This window comes from Channa argus, chromosome 11 (genome assembly GCF_033026475.1).
Source record: "Channa argus isolate prfri chromosome 11, Channa argus male v1.0, whole genome shotgun sequence".
NCBI classification, from domain to species: Eukaryota; Metazoa; Chordata; class Actinopteri; order Anabantiformes; family Channidae; genus Channa; species Channa argus.
In genome coordinates, this window is record NC_090207.1 from 21422624 (window position 1) to 21448026 (window position 25403).

The following is a 25403-nucleotide window of genomic DNA, read 5'->3' on the forward strand; positions in this document are numbered from 1 at the left end:
AAAGGCTATGCTAAATATTGATCTTTGGTCTTTGCAACTGCAACAGGCTCTTATGCCAACTCACCTCAACCCTTACCCCCCTCACTTGCTTTGTTAGGACAATACTTTTGGCTTCATCTTCACAATCCTGCTTCTCCCGCAGGCATCCATTGGCCCACTGAATAAAACAGCTGCCCTCTTCACACGATCAAAATCATTGGCACACTTTTCAGGTTGTCTTTCAGCTTCTATCACCTAGTCAGTTAGTACAATATATCTGTGCCCGTGCAGGTTCTTTTTGTGTGATAATAATTTGCACTGTGTAAAGATCTGTATTGCAAACCAAACTAAAGCGGTACAACAGTTAAAGTCGGTGCGACTGTGAAGACACGTGCAAGGATTTTAACAATATGCAGACAATCAATACAGAATATAGACAAAATTACATGTGAACACATAAATACATCTGAGGAGGTCCCTGCAGTGTCACACTTCATCTGTCACATAGAAATGATTGCCTCTGATTTTGAGTCCTCTCAGCCTGAGGAAGGAGGTTCAATAACAGTAACAGTGAGCCCTAAGAGCTGACTCTTCTCTTAACACCTACTCCGACAGCTGCACACCTTCTGATTGCCTTTCATCTGCTGTGCTGTGGCCATCAGAGACTCCAATTAGACCTGCTAATGGAGCAGCCTCTTCTCCAACCTGGCCTTCCATCTAGTTAGGTGTGAGGCAGCGGATGTCAGATAGCAGCTGCTTACAAAAAGCTGGACTGTTAAAACTCAGGAGAGTACTATTTGTTGCTTTCGTGTATGCAAAAATGAAAAAAAAAAGAACTAAATATTCAAATATGTACCATTAGTGGGCTTACTCATGCAAAGCCACAGCTCAGTTCTTAGAAACCAGTGGTTTCATTAAAGGCTAAATGAAAACTAAAATCATTCTGGGCAGAAATCTGCTGCTGCACTGGCTTGAACCTGTTTAATGTTCTATATGCAGTTGCTTTGGTAAGTATCCATGCCCCTTCACTTTTTGAACAATTTACTGTGTTTTAAATTCATTTTGAAATGGAAAGAAAACATCTTTTTTTTTCTACACCTGTAATGACAAAGTAAAAGCATACAGTATTTAGACAGTTTTGCAAATGTAATAAAATTTTGTAATAAAATGTTTCTTCTCTCATGTACGGACGTATTTACAGGCCTTCATCAGTACTGTGTAAGAGCTCCTATGGCAACAGTTTGGAGCCTTCTTGGTTAAGTCCCTATAAAGACCGGGTGATTAATCCCATTCTTCCTGGCTGATCCTATCAAGCGCCATCAGATTAGATGGCAAATGTCTGAAATGCTATCTTCAGGTCTCTTTGGTGATGGTTTATAGAATTTAGTCCTGGTGATGTCAAACTTCCATTTCACAATTAAACATCCATTTCACAATTATTGAAGCCAGTGTGCTTTTGTGAACACTCAAAGATTTTGAAATGGCTTTATATGCTTTCTCGGAACTATGCCTCGCTAAAGAATACAATTGTGAAGGTCTTTCCAAAGTTCCTTAGATTTAATATTTTGGTTTTTATTTTGACATGCAGTGTGAATTGTGGGACCATATCTATGTCCAGTCAATTCGCTTTGCAACAGGTGGTTTTCATTTAAGTTCCAGAGCCGTATCAAGAAAAAAACAAAACAAACAGAATCTACACATAATTTGGAGTGCCGAAATTAAAACGCTGGAGTTTTGAATTTTTTGTATTTAGTTTTTCAAAGTAAATGAAGCAATATGCTAAAATAAAAATAAAAAAGAGCTTGGATACGTTCCGAAGCGACTTTACTGCATGGCCACAACACAATCAGGGATTTGACAGCTGGTGTTTATCAGCTAGAAACACCTGCAGTGGCATCACGACAAATCCAGCATGTTCAAAGTTGCAGCACACAGAGAGCTGCCCGACAAAAGTATTAAAGATGCAGTTACCGAGACTTGCAGAGTACGGCTCAAATGCCACCAAGCTATTTAAATTCACTTAACTCAACTTCACTTTGCAAGTCCACATGTAATGAAAGGACCTGATATATTTTCATGATTTTATATTCACCCCTGAATCTGTTGGTTGAAGACATGTATTTTTACTTTATTGTAGTTGTGAATTAATATGAAATAAATTAAATGTAAGATTAAGAAAGTAGCAATTGTTTGGGTGGAAAGCAGTTGTAGTTACTGAAAAAAAACATGTAAATAGCATAATCAAAAATGTTGCTGATTACATTATATTTTTATTTTTTCAGTAAAGAGCTTCAGTGTTGAATGTAACATTCATTCTGTTGATTTGCACCTTTTTTTTTCTGAAATTCCTTGGCATATTTCTGACAATATGGATCCGCAAAGCTGTTGGGACACATTTAAGTACAACACTATCAAGGGTAGAATGGCTTTCTTGGAGCTGTCTCTACACCCGCATAGGCTCCATTCATTTGGCAGATTCTGTTCAAACTCATAAGCATTTATTTTTTGATTGGTTTTCGTTTCACTTTCCATGGCCTCTCCTGTGCCAATCCAGTAAGTGTGTTAAACAACCAGACTCTGCCATGCAAGGGCTGTGTCCGCGTGGCCATGTCATCAGACGATGGTATCAACAGTATTTTACTTCTGAAATTCAGCTTGTAGGAATAATCAAATGTAATAACTTACATTACTTGAATGAAGTAAATACATAGTTTCTTTTTACATTAACAAGGTATATTAATCTGTAACCTATTACATGTCACAAGTAACTGACCCTACACTGAAAGTAGCCTAACTGATATTTATTTTGTAAATGATGTATAAAGGACACTGCCCTTTGTGATCTCAGACATGCAACAGAAAACAGTTTGAATAGATTTCTTTAATCTTATTTTTAGGTACTTAATACATAAGAGTTTTTTTTAACTGAAAATCTTTAACACTTCATGGGTCAGAAAAAGAGAAATCCTCTGTAATTACTTTTACTGAAGAGCCCTGCAGTGACAAGCTACAACACATGGTGCGCTAACTAAATACAAGCTGTTAACTTTGGATTAGAGTTTATGACTCAGTCAACGCCGCGTTGGTTGTCTATCCTGGGCACAGATGGCGAACAAGTCGACTCAGCCTCCCTACAGGTAGGCAAGCAACAAACAATTAACTCTGAGGGGGGTCTGAACAGTCGTGTATCACACTGTCTCATCATGCCGGCAGCCTATCACTCTGCCTGCAGCCTGAGTAAATATCAAGTTGGGGCCAATACATTTATATTGTTGATTTTCAAATAAATATACTGTAAATAAATCGAGATCCTGTAACTTGCTGTTTTTATATTTAGGATAAAAGATGCATGTTGTACGCAGCCTGAGGTTTTTCCCTCAGTAAAACCTTGTGTTTGCATAAAGTCTACAATGATTCCACAAAGCTCAGTAGACATTTTAATATGATTTTACTTGAACTGCTGCCCTTTTTTGCTGCAGCTGCTTTACAGCATCCAGGTTAAGGGACTGTGAGGCGCTCCTAGATTATGTCACTGGCTTTTACCAGGATATGGTTGCAGCACTCGCGCAAATAATGAAGCATAAGCATCATCAAAGTGCTCCCTAGCTCCTGCAGAGATTGGTCTGAGAGGTTAATGTAGGGCAAGACCTCTCTATCCAGCAGAAACTGACGACACGCAACCAAACATTCCCAGGCAAGTCGAAGCTGCTCTAAAGACCCTGTGGGTCTCAGATTTCTACAATGGGGTGGAAACACCACCCAGAACAACCCATGGATGATTTACTAGTGTAATCCAATGCCAAATGCATTTTTAAACAATATTGCTCATTTTTGACACTCAACCTGCACAGACACTCACTACACATACTGCATCATTACTGCTATAAAATAAAATTATCACTACTGTTCTCGACCATATTGGCCTCATAAAAACTTGTAAAACATTTTTTGGACACCTTCCAAAAAAAAAGCAGTTAACAGTTGTTAATGCCAAGTCACTGCAAGCAGCTCAATTCCTGAATAGCTGCTGTCTTTTTACACATGGAAACTTTTCATGTGTGTAACGATTTTTTTTTCTTGCTGTGAGTTAGATGAGAAAATTGATACCAGTCTCGTGTGTGGGATTAATGTTAAGATACCTTTAGCAACCACAATAGCTTAGCTTGCCATAAAGAGTGGAAATGAAGAAATATGTTTTCAACAGTAGGGATTTCCAACCAGCACCTTCTATCTAAAAAGAAACAAAAGTCAGTTTGGTTTTGACACTTATATCATTTGTCTTTTTAGATATTACTCACTACTCACTGTACATAGGTGCAAATTGTACATGTAGCTTGTTCTACAAGTCGTAGAGCAAGTCGTACTTATTTTTCTGACCTATGCATTGTTGCTTCTCCCTGATTTTATGATGTGACTATTCAAGGATTCAACAAAACACAAAACAATCACAAACTTGATAAATCAACACTGTCCTTTGACCCAAAAGTTTCTTTTTAGGATTTCTTGAATCCCATTTGTGAGAAACCTCTTAGCCTGTCATGTGCCTATGCAGAATGGCTTTGTGAGTTATCTACTCCAGCTATAAAACCCTAAGCATCAGCAGGCAACAGGATATCCTGCTGAGAAATGCCAGGCATAACAGCTGGCGCTGATTTCTCTGGGCTTGCTCGATCATGTCCAATGGCACTGAAGCTTTCAGAGGACTGTCACAGAGCAGAGTGAGGCCAATATACACTTTCCACCACTCCTATCTGATGGAAAAAAGGTTGAGACCATCAGACCAGCGGTGAGAGCTACCACACTGACATATCATGGGCAGACAAAAAGGAATCTATCTGGGTCTGAGCTCTCCATAGGAAGCCTTTGACATATCCAGCCAGCTGTGTGTGGGGGACAGCTTTCTCCATAATGTTTATCGACTGGGAGCTGTTCTCGTCTTGAAAAGAGCTGGAATGGAGACTTTCACTTTCATTCCTTATTCATGAATAACTTATCAATAGCTTTATGAATAGCTAATCAATGATTCTGAGTCAAAGATCAGACACTCATCCTTCCAACACTCCAGATTTGCCTCATTAAGGACTGAATTGTAAATACCACCTTACCATCTGTCCAAGCTACAGGCAGCATCATTTATCTACGCTTACTGGCATCACTTTCACACAGCAGTTCAGTTGACTTAGTGATAAATTCAAAACCACAGTCAGGCTTTGAGACATGACTGGGCTTAGTGTGACCTCTTTTGTGTGCGTGTGTGTGTGTGGGTGGGTAAGTGAACCTGCCATTTGCATGTGCAGAGAAAGGTCAACATAGCAGTGATACTTAGTGTTTAGAAAAGTTGGGAGTTCCTTGGGTGGAAAAGGCTCCTGCACGAGGCTGCATTTTACTACCGTTGTTCACAGACGCACAAGTTCAATGCACAGTAATATTAATACACTGCTGGGAATGTGTGTTATTCATTTTAAGCAGAGGTTTCCCCACAATCCTCAGACTGTTACAAGAATTGTGACATAGTATACTGTAAATATTTTAAGTTTGTATTACATTTTCCAAAAAGATGGAAATCTGATGTTAATTTTCCTGATCATACCCTGAAGATTTAGCACAGAAAGTTCTCCAATATTCTGGTCATCCCTATCCTTATTCAACAAAAAAAATCACTACAAAATCCATATCTGAAATAAATAATTGATTAAGCATTATTACATAATACACATACAGGTTGTAGTAAAATAAATTGCATCTACCTTGCAGAACTGGCAAGCAGCCTCATCCCGACCCCCAGTGAGGAACATACAGGTGACTGAAACCTCCATATTGTGGGTTGTGGATTAACAATTCATAAATAAGACTAAAAACGTCTATATTAAACATCTTTTTTTTCATTCAGCATACTTATTTTCATTACTGATAAGTAAGCAATCACTCTGTTTTTCAGTCGCTCAATTTAACAATTTAATTTCACCAACAAATGAAAATGTTTTATTAATGATACAATTAAAACCGAAAAAAAAATTACACTTTATAGACTCTACCCCTGGGTCCTAATTCACTCTAACCTTATCATTTATCCCCCCAAAAAAGAGCATCGGCTTTCGGCTTGTCCCTTCAGGGGTCGTCACAGCGAAACGTGTTCCGCACAGTGATTTGGCATGGGATTTTCTGCCAGATGCCCTTCCTGCCTCAACCCTCCCATTTTTCTATCCGGGCTCGGCACCAAGGTCGCCCTTGGTGGCTGGGGAGGGCCACACCTGATGCGGTCCTTTATGCCAACATGTATTAATTACCAGTAAACACAATGGATAAAATAAGGACTTTTGGAAAGTAATCTAAAGTACTGGAGACACTAAAATGATAATGGTGCCACAATAAAATCCAAAGAATCACTAAAAGGTATTAGAATGGATCCTGTACTTATCAATCAGCCAATAATTTTCAAGATTTCTCAATTGATATTAAAAATGTTAACCACCAGGTGACACTACAGAGAAGGTCACCTAACCATGACTATAAAAGTCTATACTAAATTTAATAACAATCCATCCACTAATTGTTATTTCATTTTTAAGGGCGAAGCCATCTATAAAAAAAACAGTAAAGCACTTGATCTGTTAATCTTTAATTTAAAATCCCTTTATAAAGCATAAACTTGTAGAGGAGCCAATGACTTCTACAATGTACCCAAAGATGAGATGAAGGGGCAGTCAGACCTGGATGTGATGTGGATTGTTAACAACAAATACAGCAGAAGTTAGGGGGCTTGTGTGCAGTGTGGTCTGAGTTTGGACAGTGGCCAGGAGAGGCTTATCATTATCCATTACCATTACCAAATAACTGCTGTCATATTAAAAACCCTGTAAATCCTGGGAGTTTAGAAAATAATTCAGGATTTTGGACAGCTCCTACAGTAATTCAGATTCCATGACCTTAGAGCACTTGGCACGACATCCATTAAAAAGTCAGACTGCAATTTTGAAATTGTTTGGCTGTCAGTGAATTCTGAAAAGTGGACTTATTAGAGATGCAAGCCTTTTGTTAGACACCAGCACTTGTGCTGGGAAAAAACAGCAACAGAGTAGAAAGCGTACAAGCTTGATTGTGGCTAACAGTGGCTTATTAATACATGCCTAAAGGGTACAGGATCTCACTGCAACAGCTACAGAATTCACCAAAAGTTCATGATGATTCCAACTGTCAACTTCTTCAGCATGTTCTTTAAGAAAGGTGTTGATAGTATTACCGCTGGAGTGTGCATAAAAGGTTCATAGGTTGGACTTTATCTTTGAAGAATAATGTGATTTATTTACATTTAAGATATCAACAAAAACAGAAGACAGACAGGGTAAAATCCATGCTGAAATAATATAAATAACATTTTAGAGAGCTATTTGATAAACTCACTATACAATACATTTGACTTTCACAACATTCACACAGTTGAGAGTATAATTTACACGAACTCCATATCAACAGCATTTCTAATTGAACCACCTGATAAGTGATATTGCACTGAGGGAAAGCATTTACACAGATGTTACCTGCAAGCTGCACTGACACATGGGGACGCTTTGACCTTTAATTGCCACCTAAGTTAATCTCATGAAGAGCAACAGATGGTTGAACATCACTGAATAAATCCATAAGGAGAAACGATCAAGTATGCAGTAATTTTCCATTTCATTATCACACCATACAGCTATAAACCTGCTCTAAATAAAAGGAGTCCATGTCTCAGCCTGTAACACCTGCCCCAGTAACAGGACAATGAAGCTACACTGCCACCACGTGGTCACTGCTGAATGACAAATGGCCACTGTCTTGCTCGAATTGCGTGGGAGAAAGAGTTGCATGAGTCCCATAAACAGATCAGTGAACACATGCTGTGACCATATGGGGAAAAAAAAAAAAGAGGCTTTTCATACAAAGGGGAGGCAGAAAAGCATGTCATAAAAACCTGACAGCTGATTGAAATCATTTTAATTTTAAAGTCTCCTCAGAGTGAAAAAGAAAGTTACCCTGTTGTGTGTTGCAGCAACAGCCTCTGCTGTCAGCCGCTGATTGATGCATGGAACAAGGCATGAAAAGTTCATTATAAAAACAGTCAAAGTAAAACAATGGGACTGAATTCTAAGAATGGTACTGCCACAATAAATAGCAAACTAAAGACAATTTATATTATTATTATTATTTAAATAAATAAAAACGGGAAAGATTTTTAAATGAAGTGTCATTCCAAACCTCTAAAATAATAAAAGTTAAACACGTCACTATACAAAGCAGCATTCGCAGTGAAAACCATTCATGAGATCTAGTAGCTTCAGCTGCATTTAAAGCTTTAGCCTTGGTTTCTCACCAAACAATTTGCTTCAATTTTTACAGACATGCATGCAGCATAACAACCATTAAGTAGATTATTACAGCCATTTAATAATAGGATAATGATTAGCAAAATAATAGGGTGTAACAGTTTTGTTTTAACGCTGGCGCTGGCTCAGATCATCATCATTATTATAGATTATTATTTCAGAGTTTAAGTGGGACCCCTTTTCCACTTGAATGGTTGCTTTGTTGTCTGCTTTTGTCCATGCCCATTAACTGACAGCTCTGCACTGCTATTGGACCTTCAAGGCACAATGCAACCCCATATTATGATTGATTTTATGAAACAAATGGAACAATATTGCCACAGTGTACGATGAACAGCTTTCCAAAGGAATGACAGGTGTTTCACTTAGCTCTTGTTGTTCTATTTCACCTGTGGCTAAACTTGCAGAAATGCTTTTTTATAACTTTCTCATTAAAAACTTACATGTATTTTTTTTTTTTAATTTGCAGCCTTGCTGGCTAATTTTTCTCCTTTTCAAAGCAAAGATTCAAAGATGCGATCAAACAAAAAACAGCAAGAGTGCAGAATAACCGTGAATCATCAAAAAAGTGTTGACATGGACTGTTTCTATGAGCTAATAAAACAGTATCAGTGCATCGGTGCTTAGTCTAAGCAGGATCGAGTGATGGAGGTGGAACGATTTTTTCAACAATTAAATATATATCTGATAATGTACATTATGTACGTATTACATGTACAACATCTTTGATTAGATGCTGATTCCTGAAACTGAAAAAACGTCCTTGCTAGAGACCTGGTTATTGAGAAGTGATATTACTGACATTGCTGAGTAATTTTATATAATAACACCTGCAGATATTATAGAGTAATGAGACTTGGGAGCACCAGGATCAGCTGAATCATTTTATCATCATCACTGTAAAGTCGCTTTTTCAGAGAAAAGAATCAATAGCTGATTTGGAACTCAGGCATCATGTGTAGGTGGTGTGGTGGTCTGTAAAACCAAACAGTGGTTGTAACTTCACACAGATTTACTCTCCTGTTTTAAAGAAACTCTAACAGTGCCTCTGAGCAAGGCGCTGACCTTATATTGCATCAATGGAGGTGTGAGTGGTACACATGTAGCAGGATTTTGCCAAAGCGAGTTTGGTCAGAACCAGAACCGCCAGCTGGGAGGAAAAAGTAAGTACAGAATGGCTACCTGCTGTTTTTTTCCAGTTGCTCCTCTGACATGTTGGATAATTCTCTGCTTGAAATGTTAGAACGGACTGTAGACATAAGTGAGGACAAAATGGTTCCTGTCAGTCATGCAGTGTGTATGTTTAGTCCAGGGGAACTTCTGACACGCTGGGTAACACTAAGGATGTGGCCCGCTTAGATTCCTTCATCTTGTCGAGGCCAAAGAGGAGGTCCAGCTGGGTGACTGGACGCAATCGGTCCTCATCGACAGGCCTGAAGCAAAAGAGGTTAGGGGTCAGAACAGAGGCCTATAAAAACAGAAGCTAAAGCATACTACCCACTGATCATGTAGACCAAGTCCTATACAGTATACTCTTCACAGTAGCACATACAATTTCAAAATACTTCAAATGGTAAATGGCCGGCACCTAGGTAGCACTTTTCTGCCTGTACCCAAAGTGCTTTACAAAGTTGCTTCTCATTTACTTATTCAGTAATTGTCCTGCTAAGACAAACTAACTTCCCAGCTGGCACTTTTCTAAAAAGACTACAGAATGAACGCTGAGAACTACAGTAAGGTGTGCGGTTTGCAGAGTGCCTTTACCATTTGCTTCTGCCTCTTGCTATTCATTTGAAACCACATGCTGATGCTTGGTATTGTAATTGCACAGAACGCAGCGATGATTAAATTGTTTAGAGTGCTGAAAACTTACAGCTAAAAATATGTCTTCTTTTAGCAGTAATGCTTTACTCCAAGAGGGCTTTCAACAGTCGCTTAGCAACAGCTGAAAGATGGGTTACATGAATCACAGCGTCCAGTTTAATGACATACAGTACTTTGTGCTCATCAATAGTTTTGTATGTGGGGGCTCAACCTGAACTTTTTTTTTTTTAAAGCACACTGTGTGGGACCCATGAGAAATCTATGATTTCATGTTTTATTACAAATCACTATACAAAAGTGTAAACACTGCTTCAAAATCTTTTGATCATTTTTTTAAAGAAAACAGAAAAGGAAAAGTGAAAGTAGCAGTGCGTACACCAGTCCACATAATAATGATAGCACCTTTCTCAACCCACTGCCGTCTAACTTCAAACTGTTTAAAGTAGGGACTATAGACAAAAAAAATGTCAGGTGGACACAAGGGCAATGCAATTTTGTGGGTGTTTGAATATGAATCATACTTTTCCTCTTCCTGGCAGTCCTGTAGCTGCTGAGCAATTTGCCTCATCTGCTCCTTGCGGACGTAGTCCCTGACTCGGTACATGGCAGCATCGCGGCAGAGCTCACGCAGGTCGCTGCCTGAGTAGCCTTCTGCCTTCTCAGCAATCTCCTTCAGATTAATGGCATTGCTCAACTAAGCACGAAAATTTAGGACAGAAATACAAGACAGTTGTACAGAATTAGCTGTCTCCAGTCCATGGTTTTGCGGGTTACTGCCAGTTAACCGTTCATGGGGGATTAGATTTGCATTAAGGTGACAGTTGTGAAATGTTCTCTTTGACAAAAGAAAGCTTAGAATACAATAATTTCTTCCGCAGCTTACTCAAATGAAATGAAATCACAGCTTACATTTTCTCCTGCTAAAATCAGCCTCAGGATCTCCTGTCTTTGTCTTGTGTTCTGCAAAGACAGAAGGACATTGGTTGTCAGCTGGAAAATAAAGCATTATGAACAAAATTAAAATAAGTTTACAATCTAGTTCAAGCAACCTTCAGAGTTCTGAGAGTTTGAAAATTGTATTGTTTTTCTCCTGTTAAGTATCCCCAGCTCTCATACAATAATAAAAGGAGTAATGAGGAACTGTTTATTCTATCGGATCAAAAATACACCCATGCTTTTAGTGTATTGGCCTGCAGCCACAACACTTCAGTCTGTTTAAGCTGTTCTTCTTTACTTGATGTTTAGCTGAAAACACTAGATGTTTAGCCAGAAATGCACCATTTCTATTACTAAAGAGAGTCATTTACCAGAAACTTGCTGTTTTCATCTGTATTTATTTTCACAACGTCCACACAGTCTAAATTCAAGATGCAAAGAAAGAAAATTTTTCTAAGGGACCTCTTTTTCATCACTGAGTAAACATACAACCCCTGATATATTGTATGGATAGATTCGATGAATATATGTAAACTAATCAATAACTACAAAAAAACAGGCTACTTCTTTTGATATATTGATTTTTTTTCTTCTTCTAATGCTTGGCGATTGTTCTTTTAGCGTTTCTGTGCTGCAGATCTTTCATATGCAGGATGCAGTTGTTTAGAGAAAGAATGAAGGCTCTGTCAATATAGATTTGTTTAGGTCCTTACTATGCCCTTATTCTGTATGATATTTTTTATATCTCTGCCTGGAGAGATGAAGTTACTTTATCAAATAATAATCTAAACTCTAAAAATAACAATGTCATATAATTTCCTTCAGAGAAATGCTGTAACACAGGCCTACTGTGTGTTTTCTAAAAAGAACATGTTTACAGAATAAAACATGTAATGTGGAAGGTCTCACATGCTGCTGAGAGGCTATGGTGACACCTAGTGGGCATCAGGACCCCTAGGTTGGGAACCAGAGCTCTGCTGGTTTACCAACTAACCTTACAATAGTCATTGCTCACTGCCTGGGTCAGGTGTGTTCAGTCAAAGGGAAACTGGAAGATACCATCATGGATGAGGGTGGGTTGGGGAGACTAAGTGAAATGGTATATGATTAACTGAACACACCTGATTCAGGTAATCATCAGTGAGTAGGGCAGGGTCATTTGGAAAGCAAGAAAAGCAGGGGTACTTGAGGAGCAGGACTGAAAACCAGTGCTCTGTCTAATAATTATCGGATGCTTTTTGTGTATTCATTGAGACTGCTCAGACACAATATACTGTATGGTGCTGGTGTATGCGCCTTACTGGAAGGCCAATATGGAAAGTGGTGGGCATCCTGCGGAGAATGGCTGGGTCCAAGTCCTGTGGCCTGTTTGTAGCTCCCATCACCATCACCTATAATTACAAAGACTGCAGTGTGAACATATTGCCAAATAATGTGTCTCTGCGTGAAATTCTCAAACACAACACAGCATTGTGTGTAACACATTTCAGATTAATTATGTAGATAGTTAAAATATTTCTTGTTCTCAAGGCTCTTAAGTGTGAAAAAAAAGAAATGTGTACCTGTCTAAAAACTCTGACTGTAAATATCTCCTGTATAATCTCCTCTTAGGAGAAAACAGAGGTCCTACTTAGATCTTACCAATGTGTCTAGTCTGGTAGGTATATTATATTAATAGAAAGCACTCTGTCTACCAATTACTTGCCAGTCTTTGACATTTTAAATATGAAAGCAAAGGGCACATAATACAGGACAAAGGACAGAGGCAGTCCAGATAAGGTGAGACTAACGATAGTTTATGACTGTACTACATTTGGCTTGTTACTGTAAATGCAGAAGGAAGAAGCAAAAAAACAAAAAAACACCTACAGCTAAAACAAATTCTGTCAAATCTAACGGCCCTACAATAAATCCTCCCTTCAAGAAGGTGATGATGTTCAGATTTTGTTTTAAACTGAAGGGGCTTTTGTACTAACAGCGAATGATGTCACTCTAACATAACATTATTCAATAGCATCAAACACTAGTCTCCAGATCATATAGTTGAATAAGCACATATGAAACTGTTTTGAGAAAGTGTACACCCAACTGAGTATGTAATTCATGATTTAAAAATACAAAAAAACAATATTCAAATATTTTCAGTATGCATTAAATATTCCTTTAAGTGGAGTATATTTGTCTCTCATTTGCTAGAAGGTCCCCTGTTTGACTCCATCTGCCAGCTGCAGCCTTTGTGTGGAGTTTGGATGAATGCTGGGATAACTTATAGCCCCCCACAACCATGAACAATATCAGTGGTTGAAGATAACGGATCGATGGATGGATTTTATTCAAAAAACATACATACAAGCAAAACAAAAAACATCTGTGTTATATATTGTCCATTGGCCTCCCTGCTCTCTAGAAATTGGCATTGGTCATTGACAAACCCATATAAGTCAACCACTGTTTGTGTTACCTGATTGATGGAGGAAGTATCCAAGCCGTCCCACAGGCTCATGAACTGGGCCTTCATCATGGCTGTGGCCTCATGGTCCAAGCTGGAGCGATTTCTCAGAAATGACTCTAAGACATAAGAGCAAAATCTAACATGAAGACAGTGTTTCATGGAAAACAAAAATCAGAATAATTTCATAGCTTGACAATGTCCTTTGATAAAGATCAGATTCTGAAGAAGTTCTAAAAATGTCCAACTCTTATATACACATACCAATCTCATCAATGAAGACAATACAGGGCTGGATTTTTACAGCCAATGAGAAAACAGCAGCAGTCAACTTCTGTGACTCGCCGTACCACATGTCTGTCAATGTGGAAGCCTGAAGGTTAATAAACTTGCATCCTGAGGCTTTGGCTGTTGCTTTGGCAATCATGGTCTTCCCACATCCCGGAGGACCAAACAGTAGAACACCTGCAAAGACAGATTATAATAAGGTTTAAGTTTTATTGTTTAGGGAAATCGTGATTCATACCCAACACGACTGGCAAACGTATGAATATTTTTGTATTTGATGCTCTTTTGTACACATACAAAAGAAACGTTTGGCCTAACTTAAAGGAAGGCTGAACTTGGTTCTTTTGGATTTAGTTTGACTAGTACATGTAAATGAATGCCTTTAAACTTCCCTATATTACAATATCTCTCTAGTTCTAGCTGAAAAATGCCTCCAGATGACATCACTTGGAGGAAACTTCAGTTCAGATTATGTCGCCTTGTTGCTCACACTATAGAGCTTGTAATAATGGTCAACCTGCTTTTCCAGAGCTCCTCCAGATGATATCAACTAAACTCCTAAAGATGAAAAACTCCTCCAGGTGATGTCATCAGGAGGTGTTTTTTAGCTAGAAGCAGATAAATATTTTAACATAGGGATGTCAGGGGGAAGTTTAAAAGCTTTAATGTAGATGTACATGATAAACTTAAGCCATAGAAAGCAATTTTAAATTGGTGAAGTCGCCCTTTAACCAAATTATTCTCACAGGCATATTATTTAAAAGATATATGATTTAAACAAAGCTTCTAGGAATGCGACTGGATTCCCAAAGCAGCTATTTTTGGAGGTTGACTCATTCTTTGTATAAAGCTTTATGCCAAACTATAAAAACTCCCAACAGAAAGTAAAGTACTCCACTAAGTGATCCTCTGCTGTCAGGCTGCCAAGTATATAAATCTTCTCAGATTTTTTTGGCCCACGGCTCTAGATGGAAGCATAATGTACAGGGAGACTTTCTAAAAATAACAGTGAAGAGAATGGCTGAACAACAAACTGAGAAGAACTATAACAATTTCTAATATCTTTGGTTTGTCAAAGCCATGGATCTAAAAACATGGATCTTAATTTTTATGTGCTTCAACCTGATTGTTATTGTTCCAGATAGAGTCAACGCAGATATGTTATTTTTAAATTTTTTAAATAACTATTGATCATAAGGGAAAAAACGGATGGTCTTCAGCACTTCAGAGAAGGTAAAACGTTTAACTAAAAACCAGACTGAAACTATAATAAGAAATTATGCCAGATTCAGTGGAAGCCTGACAGATCTGTCTACTAAGGGTATTAGCAGATGAGCTACAGCAGACATTTATTTTATCATTTTATGTGAGAGGGGAAGATGTAGTACAACATTTTTCCATCTTTCCGCTCTTTATGAAATTTTAAATTGTGCTTTATCAAGTATTATTCATCTCATAATCTGTAAAAGGTATCACACTGGAATTGTGAGTTAAATTAAATAATAAATTATGAAATTAAATCTCTGTTCCCTAAAACAAAGGTAAAATCATTAAAACAAGCTTGGTGTGAAATCTGTCCAACAACATTTTGTGTAAATGATATGCTCTGCTACCTTTAGGAGGCTGAAAGAGTTTGGATGCACCTAAAAGGTGCCTTTTCTGAAAGGGCAGGATGACAGTGTCTTGCAGCTCATTGATAACCTCATCCAGACCTGCTATATCTCTCCAGGACACCTGCAGAAATGTAGAGAACTGTGAACAATTCTGCCTGATTTTTTCTGTCTGAGAAAGTGCAATTACAAATAAAAACATTGCCTTGACATTTTATAATCTAATGTCACGGAGTGAGGATTACACCTGTTACCTTCATAGTCTGTGGATCAACTAGGTGACATGCAATGTTCATTTCATACTCTGTTAGTTTGACCCCCTCGACGCCAATCCTCTTCATCAGCCTTTCTGCCTGGAGAGATAAGACAAATGGGGGATTCAGATTGAGTGCAAAATTGATGCTCGAGTCATTCCTTTAATTTATTAACCATGCATTTCACAATGACAACAGGCAACTAGAATGAACATCTACCTAAACCTTGAGAATTAAAAAATACATGTACACCAATCAGGTATAACATTATGACCACCTGTGCAAATCAATGCAATCCAACAGAGGTGGTTGCAATGTTTTGGCCACCTCATTCATTCTAAATAGGTTGGCCGAAACATTTGAGCCACCGGTTCTTACAGTGTACTCCAGTACGACTGTCCCCTGCCCACTTTAAACTAATTAACAAACTTATACTAGAATTATCACCTTTCTGACAATGTCAACCTAAATACTGAGAGATTATAACCTTGTAAAAGTAGAATTCATGGCAGTGCCACTGTATTAAATAGCATTAAATTGCACAGGTGGTCATAATGTTATATTATGTCATGTTAAGTTCATCATACCCGATTCTTTGCTTGGTTTTTCTGTTTGGAGGTAGGGTCCATTGCTTCAACTACCCACTTAATGCTGTAGTATGTGGCTGCTCCAAAGATGGTCAGCCTCACCAGCATGCCGACCACTTCATTCCTGGACAAAGGCCGCATCAAGGCCTCTCTGGGAAGATCACTAAACAGCATCTCTGCTGGGTGTTGTCAGTCCATTGGCTTTGTAAAGATGTAGTGATTAGAAAGGGGAACAAAATAACAAAAGGCACATCTAAATAAGTCATTTTAAAACCTTTGGGTTAAATTGTTTAAAGTCTGCACCTATACAGAATATAGTACTTTCCTAGCTTTTTAGTACCCAAAGAGCATTACAGCTTCACATTCACCCATTCACACATGAATGAAAACTACCATGCAAGGTGCTGACTTGACATACCAGGAGCAATTTGAAGGAGGCAAGGTTTGAACCACTAACCCCAACATTTGATAGACTGCTCTCTAACATGTGTGATGCAAGCATACAGTTGGGTGCAAACGTTTGCATCCCCATATTTTTAAGAAAAAATACATTCTTTTTTTTAAATCAACATAATATTTAATATCCATTCAGCTAGTACAACTGTTCTTTAATCAGTTATTAGTTAATGATCATTTTTAATTAATATTGATATTGGAACGACATTGAAGGGGATTCATCCTCAATAAATTTTAACGGAGAAAACTAATCTCCAAAAATATTTCTGATTACACACATCAGATCATGACAGGCTAAAGCTAGGATAAAGTGTGGCCAACAGGGTTAATAAATCTTTTTCTCATTACCCTCATTTGCCCCTTTCTTTGTGTTGTTTCCTAAATATTTCAAACCAACTTCATAATCATTTGAGTCTACTCATCACATAATGATGATTTGGTTTTGGAATAAAATCATGTAACATGCAGCATTTTTTTCCCCAATAGCTTCCTTATTTTTGGACTGAAAACCTCCAAACCACTTTAATTGAAATCTAAGTCTCCTCCCACTATATGCAAAACCCTTAGACTTTGAATAAAACATATGCATTGTGGTCAAATAAGCTATTATAACCTGTTTTTAGTAATAGTTTTGACACTTTATGTCTGAAATATGTCAAACCAACTGTTTACAACCTTTAGATTTCTTATAAATAGCATACAACATGGCCCAGTGGCCTGTTACACCCTATTTTTAGAAAATAGCTGTGTAATAAAGACATAGACTACAAATACACTACAATTTAATTGTTGTTTTGTAGATATTTCAGATAAACTTTATACTTATCTAAGTCCTCTCAGTACATGCACATATTCTATTTTTTGGATTAAAAACACGCAATATGTACTGATAAGGTGTTACAATGTTTTTCACAACCTCAAATTTTTGGAGTATTATAAATATTGGATATATTAGCACATGGAAAAAAACCCACAAACAGTCTAGGCCGAGAGTTATATCTGTAATAAAATGCAATGGTGACAAACTCTTAATCAAAATCAAAGACTATCAAAATTATTAAGAAAAAACAGGCTATCATAATTTATTTGACCACAATACCACAATGTTTTTTTATTCAAAATCAAAGGGTGGCGCATATAGTGGGAGGAGGCTTAGATGTCAATAAAAGTGGCTTGGACTTTTTCAGTCAAAAATAAGATCTAAAATCTATTGGGGGGGGAAATGCATAAACTAAAAATATAACTAAAATATAAAATAAAATCGTGTTACCTTATTTTATTCCAAAACAAAATCAGTAGGAGATTAGTTTTGTCAGTTTTGTTTTTGAATATTAATTTAGCAAACTGTTTGAATATCCAACGTTGAACTGTCAACACTAGGTATCCTTCAGCCAACGCTAAAGCCTTAATAGCCTTAATTAATACATAATGTTAGCGACAAAAGTGATCAGGCTATTTACATACCAACACAAAGTCGTTATTTTGCAATAACAGGCAGCGTTACAACCATAGTTTAACAAACAAAATACATCCTAAATTAGAATCTTGTGACAAGCTAAAGCTAACACAGCCGCAGCTAGCAACCTGTCAGTTATCGATTTTTAAAATAAAAAACCGCTATGAAACGCCACATATACCACTGTATTTTTGGCACACAGAAAGTAACGTCATTGGTGACATGAAACACAAAATAGCCCAACTTACTAAAAGAGAAGAGCAAGGTAACCAAATCAGAAAGCGCAGGCATTGGAGGTGCACCAGGTTTTACAAGTCGGGTAGGAACAAACATTTCGGTTCCGGGAGTTATGTCAGTCCAGCTAATAACTGAGCAGAAGTGGTTCATATAGTTACCACTGGATGGCAGAGCCTTCACAAAAACAACACATACAGCACCATGGACAGCAGCTACAAGCGAGACAAGAGTGTAAAGAAGGTAAAGAAGTTGATGGTGTTGGACCATTTATGGTGACTTAGTGCTCATATAGTTCTGCAGTAATATGAAGTTGAAAGTGAAAATATGAACATGACATAAAGTGTAGATTTGTGGAGAAGTAGCCAACATTTGTACATACAATGTATGGACAGATTATAATATTTTACTTATTATTTTTTATATTTTATAATATTTGAAATTTATATTAACCCAAGTTAATTTTTGCCTATCATCATATAGTGTCGTATGTCTACAATATCTTCCAAAGGAGACAATTTTTCCTTTGGATGTCAGTAGATCTGCTGATTAGACCATGATTGAACACAAGGCACGCAAGCATATCCCGGGGCATCCTACATGCAAATATGCACCAGCCTAAATCTGTAGCCCTACTCTGTGTTTGGTTTCCACTCATTTCCAGGGCTGTCTGATAATGGATAATTCAATTGTCTTAACAGGAGCCTCAAAGATAAGGCTGTAACTAATGGGTCTCTTCTACAAGAAATTTATCACATATGGGCCAAAGGGCTTGTTAACTGTCACAGATTGTGAACCAAATTTGAAAATGTTACAGTTTGTCTACAGAATGTTCTCTGCATCAGAAAAGTGAAATTGCAGTAGAGTAACACTGCTGTGAAGAAACCCTTTAAGAGAATATAAAAGGCATAAAAGTAAAAAGTCTATAATAAGTCCATTATTTGGAACATTTTTCATCAGATGATTTAATAAACACACTGGTTCTTTTCAGTTTTTGGTCCCTGAGACTCACAGCTTTTGCATCAATCTGAAAACTGCACCTGAAGCAAAAAATAAACAATAACAGATTTTACAGTATGTTCACCCCACAGTCCACAGGAGATACGGTGCAAGCTGGCCCAGTTCTCTGTGAGCATAATTAACTGGATTGTGAACAATGTGCTAGAAAGGGCTAATTGTTTTTTCCCTCTTTTTTCTAGTTTTCACTGTGGACTGAGTTGAGTTAAAACCTCCAGAGCAAAATAATGCTAAATTTCATCCTGCACAGTTGCAGCTTTAAGCATCTGGTGAAATTAAGTCCACCGTTGTTGTGGAGAATGGCACACAGGCTGCTACTGCGAACACCTTTGGCTGTGAAAATGCTTCATAAAAAGCTTTAATCCCCCTGTACTGCAACAGCGAGTCCCGGGAGATAGCAGCCTGACAGGGCTATTTTGATGGGTCTGGGCATGAAAGCGCAGGCTTGTGTATCTGCAAAGTGCAGCCGGGCCTCCACCAGTCCCTCAACGCCTTGCACCGTGCCCAAAAATCCACTCTTAAGCGGGTGGAAGAAAAAAAATCAACAACAACAACAACAACAACACACATTCAGCTCCCATGGCTGTCAACCTCCACCATAGCTGAAATAAAACTTCAAGCCCTATGCTCTGAGCTTTAACGCCAAAGCTGAGCTATTTTGAGAAAACAGACTCGCAACTGATTGTTATGCAGCAAGGGAAACAAAGCCTTTGCCATTGTGGTTTAGTGTACATTGTTTTAGATTGTGGCTACTGGATAATGAATACATATCTCCCTTTAAACTGTTTTAAGGGTTAACGTGTTTAACACTTCAGTAAATGCCGGTCACACGAAGCAGTTAATTACTCTTTTAGTCTATTAGGATAAAGGATCATGTGGGAGTAAGCTATTCATTTTTCCCGTACCCAGAGGAAACTGGAAAGGTTTATTTGCAGAAACACTAAGTGTTCATTTGCCTAAATTAGTAAATTCACCGTTCAGCATAGGTGGACTGTCTTTTTTTTTTTCGTCTTCTCTGCAGTTATTGACTTGTTCAAGACATTTAAAATATGGTCCCACTTTTGAAAAGCCAGTTGTAAGTCTTAATTGATGCAATTAGATCAACTATATGCTATTATTAAGAGCAGCATTTGGGTTTCTTTGTCTACTCAGCTCTGCAATCATCAATAGAGTATCAATAGAGTGATAGACCTCATACTTCCAAGAAAAACATAAGGGAAATCTGGACTAAGATTAATTTATTTAAAGCTTATTAACACAAAAATAAGCTGGATATAGCAGTAAATGAAGTAGCAGTAGGCATAAAAACACAATACTGCACTCGCCCATTGCTCTTCCTTCATCAGTAGAGTACTACACTGGCTCCTAGTTGCCCTTTTTGGCACCTTTCAGCTGCCAATTTTTCAGTGATGTTATATAAATGATTTGTGTTTATTGTATGACATTTAAGCTTATGATTGTCATTTGGCATAGATGAAAAGAAAGAAGGATGGATAGACAAGGTGTGCATGAAGGAACCAATGTCAAAGTGCGACTTGATCTCGCTCAACAAAGGAATTTCACATGGTGCCAAGGCTTCCTGTACCCTTACTTCACTCTGCAAGTCAGGTCATGCAACCAACCAATATCGCCAGAGAAAGATGACTAGACCTCCATCCACCTCCACAAGCCTCGCCATGGTTACTGAGACATTGACAACACAACAAAAAAACTAAAAAGAGGAGTCATTTGTTTTTCCCTCCTCCTCCATCACCTAAGACAGGTGAGGAGACTACGAATTCCCAATGGCATATCTGCCCATGCATATAAATTAGGCCGACATTAGATTTCATGGTCTAAAGAAGAAATCAGTTTGTTTGTTTTTGGTTTTTTTTTCTTCTGACTGCAGGTTGATTATCATGGCAGCTGTAAATAATAAATAGTTTTTATCAGTAATCAACATCAGTGAGGTCAACAATGCAAATCGAACTACAAACTGAAAATAAGGATTATATGCAGTAGTTAAAGATGGAAAATTATGATAATGTGTGCACAGTTAAATAATTTACGTACATTAACACCTGTCTAAAAATGTTATAGGCACTTTTCATGGCATACAAGTTTAAATGGTAAACATCTAAGAATAAAGTGTTAATTACTACAGGCTGGAGACACTGATAGTGTATATGAAGCTTGACACATTGTAAACACTTCTTTCTTCTCTGTAGAATGAAAATGTGCTATCGCCTGTCATCAGCCTACTTTTAAGATAACACGTTAAGCTACAGTGTTTACTCATATCCACACGCACAAAATTGCTGTGCAAATCTTCACCTGAATGTCACAATCACTTAGAAATTAAAAGGGTAAAGCTCATGCTTCTCATGATTTCTGGCATTTAATTGGTTCAGACTAGAGTCTATATCAGGTTGACAAGTATTACTGCACTTGAGAGGCATTAATAATTCTCAATTGTTCCACGTATGATTCCTGCATTAATAATATATAAAATATCATCATGGCAGAGGGAGTGGGTATTGAACTGAATCATTAAATGCAACAGCAGCAGTGATTTGAAGGGCTGAGATAATCTAAATGCACACTGAAATAAAATTTCATATGAACTTTGGTTCCATTTCAATTCAATCTTCAACCTCTGATCTCGCTCCTTTTTCATTATTTCACCCCTAGCAGTTGTGGTATATTCATTTCTTCAGGTCTTTTATAAGATGCAGTTTGAGAGTGCTGACCATCTACTAAATGTCTCACTCTGGTAAGTTTTCGGGGCAGGTGTGGTTCAGTTTTTTTTCTTTTGGTCTTTGTTGCTAAGAATGACATACAAGACTAATAAGTGTCACATCTGTACCATTAATATGCACCTGGGCGAAGTAGACTTTTAGTTTAGCGTAGTGTAAAGACTGAAAATCGGCTCTATTTAAAGGTAAAAACCTGTCTTACCAACTTTTGTAAAGCTTATAAATTAACACGGTAACTGGCTCTCTTGCAGCTGTCAAAAGGCCGACAAAGATAACAGCAACTGCTCCAAAGCTTCATCACACCACCCCCACACATCCAGCATGCTCATCCTCATCCTCACTGCTCACATGAAAAGCAGGAGCAGGCTCCATAGTGCTCACCTGGCATGAAGCATTTAGAGCGGTGGAGATTACATGGAAATAAACAGCTCAAATTCCTCAGGTAGATTTTTTTAAAAAGAAAGCCCCAGGAACATGATGTAGTGGGCTGGTGTCTGGGTAAAGTTGGAGAAGGATGTCAGCAGTTACATGGGCTTCTACAAAGCATGGGAATGGCAGAGCTCCTCTGACAAGGAAGATGTTTGATTTCAGAGCGTGTGTGACTTGTCCTGTTTAGTGAAAACAACTAGCTAGTTCCAACTCCCATTCATCAAAGTGACAGCACAGCCACGTGGAAATGAATGAATAAATAAAAGGGGAACATATTCAGTATGCATGTGAAGTGAACCCTGCTGGGTGGACGCTGGATGTGAGGACTGTCGCTATGTATACTATTCAGCCCATTTTGGCAAAATGACCTACTACCCCCTTTGCATTACATACAAATGACACCTGAGAGTAAAAAATAAAGTTTTGTCTTTACAACCCCCCCGTTCACCTTTCAACTACTGATATTGTAGCTCCTGCTGGGCTGCTGTCATGCTTGGTCTGTTGTCTGCATGCTGGGAAAAAGGAACAGGCATGGTTGACCTCGTAGAACTCAAGCATATCAACATCTTTTTCTTGACTTTGACTGTGAAAAGAAGAGTGTTTGTATGCAGCCCATGTGGATACAGAAAAGCTTGCTTCATCCCTGACTATCCTGCTCTTGAGCTATGACCTTCCACATATTTATTATTGATCATGGCTTTCTGTTGCTGCAGACTTGCCCTGGCTATATACAGCCATGCTGGCCTACAGGTGTCCTTCCGTGTGCAATTCATGAGAAATAAGCGCTTCTTTAAAATGGAAGTGGTCTGTTCTGCTGAGATTGTACTGTAGACACATTGAGGACATCTAACCCCATTCTCTGCATCTTTAATCTATAGGGTGAAGGAGGTTCAGGAAATGAAGGCTTCTTTGAAACAGATTCGCTTGAATCATTATCCAAATGTGATGAGCTCCTGTTTTTTCTTCGTGCCACTGAAAATGGGATGACCACAAGAAACTCTCGCTCTGTCAGCAGGTAAAAATAAAATTACCTGCCAACACCTTAAAAACTCATTGCTCTCAATCTCCTCATCCAACTCTTGTCACGAGAGCAAATAGGAATATTTTTCAAAATGTCAAGGTATTCTTTTAAACAAATGCCGTGACTTTGCATGAAAACTCTATTTTGCAAGGGAAGGCTGAGAACAGTTCATCTGCATCATCTGTCACTTACAGCCACTTTAAATGCACCACTCAGTTCAAACTTTTTATGGGATACCTTGGATCAATCCATCATCATATGAATTGAACTGAATTGAACAGAGCAAGCAACTTTTTTTTCTTTGCGAGGACAAAAGCTCTTATTTTTCTTATAAGCTGCGGCTCCCTCAGCCGTAGCGTATCATTCTGAGAGTGACACCTTCATCATAAATTACATACAGGCTGCATGATGGCACCAAACTTTAGCCTGAGGTAAGCACTGGGTGGTGCAGAGAGTCTTATGTTGCTTGGCTGCACAGGGAACGATATTGATTACCACTCATGTTTCTTTTGAATCATTCTCCATCATCCATTGGCCATTTTCTCCATTTGGAAAGACGGATGATGGAGAATGCTCAGCCTATCTGTAACATTGCATAGATCCTATCAGGAGATTCAGCATCGTCTCCATCACATCACAATTGGCTAATGGAAGGAGGCACATCACCCTGCATCATCCTCCATCCTCCCTCACTACACCCCCCGGAGGATGTTGAGACAACATTTACTTTAACTGATTAAAACTCCTGCCAAATAGAAACCTCAGGTTCAGGCATCATCAGTGACAGGCGCATGTATGATTTTGTCTATAAATATACCCCCAAACATATTGGAATGGTCACACTGTACGCTGGCATGTGTATATGTAATGAAAGATCAAGTTCGATGTTCTAAAGCATGAAGGTGTTTTCATGTTATTCAAAGTCCAATAATTATTAATGTCCCTCCTTATTTCCTTCTTCATATTTTGCCAGGAAATTAACTCAGAAACCATAAATTGCACGCCCGAGATCGTAACCATTCCTCACTATGACAGTGACAACACATGGCATATTTATTACAATCTAACTTTGGATTGTTCCTTGATAAGCCTTAGTTGCTGGATAGAGGCTCCATGCGGAGCGGATCTCACTTGGCTGGTGTCAGCCAGATTTATTTTTCCTTCCAGCACTGGAGCTCGGTCAGTGCTCAGCTCAGCCCAAACCCCATGGTGCTCTCGCCAATCTATCAAGTCCATCAGTGTTTCATGTAGCCTGGGGGACGCTGGCTGGCAGCCCAAATGAGCTTGCTCTTCCTCCTCCTCGGCCTCCTCCTGTTATTGTCTCCTCTCCCTGTGCAGCATATCTGAAGTGTAGAGGCCTGCTGATGTCTGCTGGTTGTATGGATTTCTCTCCTCACATAGACCGCGGGATATTTTTTCACTGAAATCTCCAATGCTCATAGAGAACCATATAATTGCAATGTTCCTGACACCATGGTTCAATTCTTGCATAGAATCTTTGTTGCTTATTTTACTTTCTCTTTTTCGCCCCTCTGTTTCTGAAATTGAATAGATCCATTTTCCTACTGATACATGTATTATTAGTAGTAAAATATCTACTACTGGCCACTGGCCAGCAGGAACTTCTGCTGGCTAGTGGCTGTAAAAGTCAGTAAAACGGGGACTAACCGAGTGACAAAGTGTTATTTAATTTAACCTTCATAACTGATTTTTCAGCCACTTGATGGCAGCAGAAACAAGCTGCCACCTTGATGTGGCTAAC

At 38.3% G+C, this 25403-nt stretch overlaps 1 protein-coding gene across 1 annotated transcript; it reads right to left on the reverse strand.

The window, feature by feature from the left end:
* Positions 1-795: 795 nt before the first annotated feature.
* On the reverse strand, positions 796-18544 carry atad1a (ATPase family AAA domain containing 1a). Its single transcript, XM_067521656.1, has 10 exons — positions 18454-18544; positions 16294-16494; positions 15707-15805; positions 15456-15576; positions 13819-14019; positions 13567-13673; positions 12407-12496; positions 11079-11129; positions 10691-10863; positions 796-9778 (listed from the first exon to the last, which is right to left on the reverse strand). Exons 2-10 carry the CDS (start codon positions 16465-16467, stop codon positions 9649-9651), a joined length of 1146 nt encoding a protein of 381 aa, XP_067377757.1. The 5' UTR covers positions 16468-16494; positions 18454-18544; the 3' UTR covers positions 796-9648.
* Positions 18545-25403: the final 6859 nt, after the last annotated feature.